General features: G+C 58.8%; 1 protein-coding gene across 1 annotated transcript; it reads right to left on the bottom strand.

The window, feature by feature from the left end:
• Nucleotides 1-2,679: 2,679 nt before the first annotated feature.
• On the bottom strand, nucleotides 2,680-6,914 carry PEAK3 (PEAK family member 3). Its single transcript, XM_075776679.1, has 4 exons — nucleotides 6,698-6,914; nucleotides 5,791-5,918; nucleotides 4,858-5,528; nucleotides 2,680-4,278 (listed from the first exon to the last, which is right to left on the bottom strand). Exons 1-4 carry the CDS (start codon nucleotides 6,802-6,804, stop codon nucleotides 3,277-3,279), a joined length of 1,908 nt encoding a protein of 635 aa, XP_075632794.1. The 5' UTR covers nucleotides 6,805-6,914; the 3' UTR covers nucleotides 2,680-3,276.
• Between the last annotated feature and the right edge of the window lie 1,448 nt (nucleotides 6,915-8,362).

The raw sequence follows: 8,362 nt of genomic DNA, 5'->3' as shown, positions 1-8,362 counted from the left end.
TTGCTGGTTTAAGCTGTTTAAGACTTGCACTCTGAAGAGATGCCTCTGGAACTGCCCCAACCATTAAAGTTGCAGGTATGGAAAGGTGTTGGTCATTCTTTGCTTGGCTGGAACTCATGGCTGTGATCTACCAGGACTTGAAATAATCTAGCAATCCTGTAAAAGCATACTTTTAGTGGAATATTAGCAGGTTGTCTGTTTCACTGGTAATTAGGATCTGGTGCTTCAGGGCATGTGTTAGTTGGGAAGTCACAAGTGAAATGCCGAGCAGCACAGCTTGTGGGTGCCTTCACTGTTGGGAGTCTTCAAGTATCAAATACACAACTTGATACCTGAAGTCTCACTTGCACCAGTGTGTGTTAAACGTGCAGGATGGCTCGATGAGTTCCTAGGAAGGTGTGTGGTGCTTCAGAGCTGAATGCTGTCACTGAGGCTGGGCGGCCTCCAGGCCATGAGCTACACCTCCCTGTGGGCTGAAGTGTAAGGAGAAGGGGTGGTTGTGAGGCAGTGCCTGTTGGTGCTTGGGTACTGAACAAAAGGGAAAATGGCTGCTTGTGTGGTGCTAGAAGTAACGAATTTGTGCTGAAGTTACTAGAGAAGTCTCAGTACTTGCAGCTTTGGAGGGTTGTTTGGCACCGTTTGAGCTGATGAATCTTTCCTCTCTCTCAAACCTTGGAGCAGTGAGTCCCTGGGGTGGGTTGTTTTACCACAAGGTTACGCTGTGAGTTAGTATAAATAGAAGGACATGAACTTCATGAGTGTGGGCTCTGCCAGGGCCCTGACATCCCCTGAGCTTGGCTTTAGGAGCATTATGTTATGAAAAGTTGTGTGTGGGGCCTCAGGGTCACCCCACAGGTCACCCCTGGGCAGATGTTTGGGGCTAAGCGGTGCTGGACTGGCATGGAGTGCACAGAATGTAATCCCTGACATTCCTTTCTTGGAGAGGGAGCAGATCCTGCAGTGTATCCCAGGAGGATGGCACTGTGTTCCCAGAGAGCCTCTTAAATTAGCAACGCAGTGAAAGGTGTCTGTTTAATTGGCTTCAGATATTTATATCGGCCTCCCAGCTTGGGCTGCTCTGCTCCTTGGGGCACGACATGCCGCACAGCGTCCCTTCTGCTGGGACTGCGTGTCAGTCCAGTGAATGCGAGGGGTCTCCTTCCTGTGGGTCTTCTGACAATGTTTTTGTAACCCTACGATCATGCTCTTCTTGGGGATGTTTGTGGAAAGCTGTGAACTTGCTGGTTTTGTTGTGCCAGAGGCCAGCAAAGAGGAGGTGGGTGTCACTGGGGAGAGGGTGTTCCTCTTTTGCTGAACAGGCAGGCAAAGGTCTGAAGTTCATAAACTGACTCTCTAGAAGATAAATTGTTTTCCTCAGTGAGGCTGTGCCTGTGCTGTGGTCCGCTTTCTGCGGGGACATGCAAGTGTGGAGATGGACGTGCTCCTGCCTTCAAGGCTGTGGTCCCCTGCAGAGGTTTCCCTGACCTTGGGTGCTCCAAGCTGCTCCGGGCAGAAGGGGAGGGGGTCACCCAAGGTGGAAACCAGAAACAGGGGTGCAGGGGGGTGCCTCAGTTGCTGCCCTGGGGCTGGGGTGGGCATACAGGCCTGGCAGAAGCAGGTTTTGTCTTTCTTTTTGCAGGATCAGATGCCCAAGGTGGCTTTGGGCGAGCTGCTGCCATGCCACGGGCTTTACTGCCATCTTGTAGCCACGCAAGATACTACAGGAGAGGTGGTGGGGAGAGCAGGGCTGGGGCTCACCCGGGACAACCCCTCCTGCGTGCTTTCGGCCCAAAAGCCCACACTGAAATTTGAACGACGTTTCTGTGGACTGGCTGTGCTTGGGTGGTGACCGCGTCAGGGGTTGCCTGGCTGGGGAGCTCGTTGGGTCCCCCCCTTGCTGAGGCTGTGCTGCTGGGTTTGGGTGCTGCTCTGGGACGGAAGGGTCCCCTGCTGCGCACGGAGCCTCACACACAGGGGCTGCGGCCTCGGCTGGGTCTTCGGACCCGCTGCAGACCGGATGATGAGGGTGCTGCCCACCCATGCTCAGCGGGCAGAGCAGGCACCAGAAACCCACCGAGCTGGGAGCTGGGTTCAATCGTGGGGAGTGGGGTGGGTGTCACAGCTCTGGTTTATTAGGGTTTGGGTTGTTCTGAGCTCGGGCACTCCTAGGAGGACCACGCCATGGGCCCTGGCGTGCCACTGCCCACGTCCGTGGGCACACCGGGGCTGCACCAGCGGCAGCTGCTGAGGGACAGTCCGTCCCGCTGTGTGCACGGCCCACGGAGGTGGCTCTTGCTGCTGTCAGGTAGGTGATAGCTGCGAGTGGATTAATAATTACTTAACAATAATTTAAATGACCTGTGCGGGGCCTTGCATGGTCCTTCACTGTGATGCTCACTCGGCATTTGCATGGCTTTGGGGACTGGGGTGCAGATCCTGTGCGGTGCTGAGCGCTCCATACCGAGCAGCAGATGCAACAGCCCTGCCGTGGTGCAGAGAGCGACCCTGCGGCCTGGTCCCCGGGTGCAGCAGCTATAAACTGACCCGAGTTATTTACTGGACGCCATCGAGGCTGTTCTGGCTAATCACCGCCGGGCAGTGAAGTTTGGCTTTGTGTTTCTCCCTGGATACATCACTGGGGTGTGGAACGCTGTCAAAGAAGCACATAAAGGACCAGTATTTAAGAGGCTCAGATCTGGGTTTTATTGAAGCTGTGTGGCTGCTGTATTTCCCCCTTTAAAATGTCATTTATATTTGTGACTATGCCACAAATTGTTTCTAAAAAGAGCAGGCTGTACGAGGTGTTGTATTTCTCCTTTGCAAACGGTGCATTAAGGTGGGCTGTCATGTGTGGCTTTGTGGTGTTATTTAAAACAGTGAAAGCCCTGTGGAGGCAGGAGGGGTCTGAGGGGGGGTTGTGCAAAGTCTAAGCCCCATAAACTTTACTCGGGATAATCAACCACTAAATCGGTGCTTGATCCTGTGGCTTCCATCCAGCTGTCTTTCCTGAGATGCTCCGATAAACTGGACTCACAGTATCAAACAAAAATCGGTCGCGGGGGTAAAAACATGCCCTGCGTTGTGGGAGCCATGGGTGGGAGTTTGGCCCCAGCTTCATCGTTCACGTGCTGTGGGGGAAGCGGGTTCGGGTTTGCAAACAGAGTTTTCCCAGCCAGGACCCGCTGGGGTTCCTTGTCAGCTGGTGGATTTGGCCAGGTCCTCGTGGGCCCTTGGCTTTGAGGAGACCTTTTGGGGGGGCTGAACTTGAGCTTGCCTTTAGGGAGTGTAGAGAGCCTGGGTGACTTGGTAGAGCGTGTGTTCGGTGACCTCCTTGAAGTACTGGCAGCACAGCCAGTCCTCGAGGCCGGGGCTCCCCACCGCCCCAGCCGAATTCTCCGCAAACTTCAGGAGCAGCAGAGCCCTCTTCACCTCCACCCAGCTCCGGAGCAGGGTGAGGGTCTTCTTGCTCCTGGCGAAGAGCTCCTGGCGAGGCCCCCAGAGCAAGACCTGCAGGATGCTCCTTGCCTGCTCGATGGAGACCCTCTTGCAGGGATCTCTGTGGAGAAGCAGCGTGGCCAGACGCTTGAGTCCCGTGGAATAGATGGACAGGGAGGGAATTTCAGGAAGTCTATCGCTTCTGAACCCCAAGGCGTTCTCCAGAGAGATGTCCACATGCAAGATCTGATAGATCAGCACGCCCACATTCGGCTCATCTGCCACCGGGGAGGGTAGTGCAGCAAGCCACTCGGTCCAGTCCTGCTCTTGGCTGGTAGAACAAGATCTTCGCTTGTCTTTAACCTTGAAGAAGCTGCTGATGAGCAGCCTTGGAAGGGACAGCCCCAGGGATGCCTCCTTGCCTTGCTGGCTCCAAGGAGGACATGGGCACTGCACCAGCAGCAGGTTCTTGGGACAGAGGTCCCCCTGCCCCACGTTCTGCACCCGGAGATGCTCCAGCCCCATGCACACCTGCAGGAGGAGGAGGCAAGCCAGGCGTTCGTAGTGCCCAGGGCTGGTCCTGTGCAAACTGTGGGATCCCTTCACAAAGTCCGCCAGGGTCTGGTAGGGAACCTCAGGAGAAATGAGGACCTGCAGGACAGGGTGGGTGGCAAGACGGGCTGGCTCTTCTCTGAAAGGGGACTGACTCTGCTCCTCAGGACTTCCCGGGAGCACCAGCTCCCGAGGGAGGTGGTCGGTGAAGTGGCCGATCAGGCGCTGGATGCTGCAGTGTGCCCCAAGGGAGCTCTGCACCCCCAGGGTGGCACAGCACGTCTTGGGGACCTGCGGGGAGAGACAACGTGGCCAGCTGCACGAGGACGGAGCCACGAGGTGCCTTGTCCTGGGCCAGGCCACCACCTCGAGGCCACCAGCCCTGGTCCAACCCATGCATGGTGCTGGGCTCCCCGCTCTGAACCCACTGGCGCCCTCCGGAATGGCTTTGAGCAAGAAATGGGAAAGGAGGGGAGGTGTAACCCCCAGGTGAGCTGCAAAGCTGCTTTGAGGGGTCTCATCCTGCACTGCCTGAGCAGCCAGCTCTGCTCCAGCCTCCACTTGGCATCCGCTGGCCCCTTGAGACCACTTGCCAGGGTGCATGTCCTCCAGCGGTGCCATTCTCCTTGACGTGTCCTTTGGACTCGTGGGCAGCTGTTGCCCTCACCTCCCTGGCCCGTGCAGGCAGCGCTGTCTCGTTTATAGCAAATGCAGAAGTAGGTGCAAAACGAGGAAGCGCCTGCGTGACGGGGGTCGGTGGAAAAGCCAACACTCCTGGTTCACACTCGCCTGCAGCACCGCAGCCCCCTGCGCTCCAGGAGCCGGCTCCCTCTGCACCGCTCCGGGCATTCCCCCCAATTCCCTGCTTACCTTGGCTGCAAACACCAGCTGGGTTCGCTCAAAAGCGAAGCCCACCCGGTAATACCACGCATCCCCGCTTTCGCAGCACGGCTCCCGGTCCAGGATGCTGAGCGCTGCCCATCTCTTCCCTGCCAGCTCTGCCTGCAGCAGCTGCTGCCGCTCCTCCGGCCCCATGAGCTCCTCCTGGATGCGAGCCGAGAGCCGGGCCAGGGCGGCCGCCTGGCAGCCCAGCACCACCCCGCACACCCCGGCTGGGCTCTCCAGGAGCTGCAGGAGCTGCCCCAGCTCCCCGTCCGCCGTCCCAAACGTCAGCTCTGCCGGGCTGGGCGACAGGGCGTTTTGCAGGCTGCTCCGGGCCACCGGTTCCCTCAGGCTTTGGGACTCGGTCAGGGGCTTCTTGTGTCCCCAGGAGGGTCCGTCCCTTGGGGGGATGGAGCCGGGAGCCCCGTCCTCGTGCCGCGGATGGGATGGTGGGATGCTGTAGAGGATGCTGCCGGCCCATGGCGTGGGGTCACCCCGACAGCGCCAGGATGGCCCTTGCTCCGGGAGGGACTCTGCTCGCTGGAGCTGTTTTTTTGGCAAGGGGGGAGGCAGGGGGGCCCGGTCGGGCTGAGAGGGGGCTCTCCTGGCTCCTTCCCCTCGGCTAGCCTTGCAGGGGACGAGGTGGGCGCGCAGCTCTCCTGGGAAGGGAGGAACAGACAACGGCAGGGCTGAGACTTTCCTGGGGTGGTGGTGGTGGGGAGAAAGCTGGAGATGGAGCGAGGCGGGAGTACGAGCACGTTGTTATTTGCCCCGCTGCAGATTCCCAGCCCCAAAGCGACGCCGGAGGGATGACGGCCGGGTACCGCAGGAGGAAGACAGGGACAGCAGCGGGGTTTGATCCCACCATCCGAGCTGACACCTTGGTGGGCAGGAGGGCAGCGTGTGCGGGACGTCACTCACCCACGTTGCTGTAGATGAGGGCTGAGTCGGGGGGCCGAGGCGGGCGCCCCCCCGGGGTGTCCAGCATAGGGGCGGGCGGTGCGGGGGCACCCAGGTCCAGGCTGCTGCAGCGGAGGTGCAGGCCAGCCCTGCACAGAGCCAGGAGTCAGCGCTTGCCCCCCCGCCCCCCCGGGGGTGTTTCCGGCTCCTTTCGGTGCCGATGCAGGGGAAGAGCGAGGAGAAAGGGGAAGCAGTGGCCCGGGGAGCCGTGGCTGCATGGGTTTGGGGCAAAAGACGGAGTTTGGTGGCCCAGTGACTCCAGCTCCTGCACTGGGGGGGTCCTTGGGGTGCTCCCGCTGCCTTGAGGGCTTCACGTGTGCTGGTGCACGTGTGCAGGGCGGGGGTGTACACAGGGGTTCACGGCTGCCCTGCGGTCCCCATTGGGTGGCTGCGAGGAGGACACGACGGTGGGAGAGGTGTGGGACAAGAGCAGGAAAAGCCTTCGACACCCCCGGGCCAGGTCTGGGGGGGGTGGGGGGTGCAGGACAGGGGGTCTGTGCGCGGGGAGGGAAGAGCAGAGAGCCCATATGGAGGAGCGCAGCAGGAAGGAGCCGTCTGCAGCCCCGGCTGGGGTTTCGCTTCCCTGTCCCGGCCAGGCTCAGCACAAACCTGCAGCTCTGACCCTGCTGCCCACGGCAGCTTTCTTTAAAACCTCTGGTTTCTGCTGGGGCCATCGCTTGCTGTGCAGCGGCAGGCTTTGACCCTCTTTGGCCCAGCTCGGCCCTTGTCACCCCCCCTCCATCCCCAGGGGAACCGGGGATTATCGCCCTGCCTCCGGCTGCGGTGCAAAGCACCGGGCTGAAGCAGCCGCTCTGGGATGCTGCCGGGAAGCTCCTTTTTGGGTCCCATTTGCAGAGCAATTTGTTACCTCTGAGTTTTCCCTGGCAGCGGTGGGGGCTTGGGGAGCTCCAGCTCCAGCTCCTGGCTCAACAGCGGCTCCCGCTCCCCGTCCCAGGCTCCCCCGGTGCTGGCCATGACGCCGCTGGGAATCGCCTTGCACAACTCGCTGCAACCCCGCGTGCAGGAGGATGTTCTTTCAAAACCTGCTTCTTGCAAACCTAAAGGAAGCCGGAGGCTTGGCCTTGCGCCCCGGCAGTCCCCGGCACTGCTTTGGGGCCACGCGCTGCCCGCAGAGGTTTCTGCTGCAGCCGCAGGAATTGCGCTGCTTTTGGTGCAACCTGTCGCAATGGGCCCCCCCCCCCCCCCCGAGGTGCTCGTGGGGGCTTCGTGCTCCTGCTCCCAGGCTGCTTTCTGGGTGGCAGCTGTACTGGGGGGGGGGGGGATTTCCACCATAAACCCCCCCCCAAACCACGTAATTAATTCCTTGCTCTCCAGGTTGTGTTATTCTAGATGGACTGGTGAGGTGGAATTTTTTTTGTTTTCTTCTATATTTTTCTTTCCGGGATTTCCTGCAACCGTTGCACAAGAGGAGCTCAGTCGTTAGAAAACGTTTTGGTTTTTTTCCTCCCAGAGCTTTACAGGCGCTGAGAGAACACAAAGCAACACGACTCAGCTGCTGAAATAAAAAAAAGAATCCCCCCCATCGGTGTCTGTCCCCTCTAGGCTAAAGTTGCTCTTTTAACACTCTAAACCCCCAAATATTTTAATATCTACTCCCTTTTTTTCAGTCTTTGAACTAATTAGTTCCCACAGGACCGGGCACCTCTCCAGGGCTTTGGGGGGGCCGGTTTGGGGCTCAGCGGGTGCCTGCGAGCCCGAAGCCGCCTCCAGCCAGGAGACCACCCGCCTCGGTGGTTTCCTCGCCGTGTATTTTGCAATTCCTATTTCCTTGGCAGCACCAAGCAAGCCGGCAGGTTTGCGTCTGTTGGCCCGCGGCGCTTGCCAAGGGCCATTTCTGCGGTGCCGAGGCCGTATGTTAGAGCTGATAAAAATACATGTCGGGGCTGAGTCATGTTTGAATCCGGCACTAGCTCGGGGAGGATGTGCAAGACTTTGGGAGATGACAACCTGCACTGGGACCCGCACGGTCCTTCCCACGCTGCTGCCTGCTTTGCTGCCGGGGGCTGCCCGTCCCCGCACCCTGCAGCCCACCCCTGCCCAACAGCGAGACCTGGGGCGGTGTTGCTCCCCCAACGAGTCATCTAGGGCTATAATGCTGTAAAAAATAAAGACTATAAATATATTAATGCAACACGAGCGGGGCAGGCAGGAATTGCCTTTTGCAGAAATATTAGCTGCAGATTTCCTCGTGCCTCCTGTTATAATAAAAAGGAGACAACGCCAAGCTTAAAAGCAACCCGCGCCCTTATAAAGGACCGTGATTTTATATTGCTCAGCCCTGCAGGACGAGTGAGCAAATGCTCGTTCAAGGTACGGGGCACCCCTGCATCCATCGGTAGGTTCCTCTGCCCATCCCACGCTGATAAAGCAGCCGATGGCTGCAGGACACTGATGGCAATTGCAGTCTCTGGTTCAGGGGGTGCGGAGCCCTTTGCCCCCCCCAAGCTGTACAGGGGTGGAATTTAAGGAGCTGATCCAGGGAAATTTTACTTAGCTGGAGTCTTTTTTGTTT

Source organism: Balearica regulorum, chromosome 26 (genome assembly GCF_011004875.1).
Source record: "Balearica regulorum gibbericeps isolate bBalReg1 chromosome 26, bBalReg1.pri, whole genome shotgun sequence".
Lineage (NCBI taxonomy): Eukaryota > Metazoa > Chordata > Aves > Gruiformes > Gruidae > Balearica > Balearica regulorum.
This window is presented reverse-complemented; position numbering and strand designations above follow the sequence as displayed.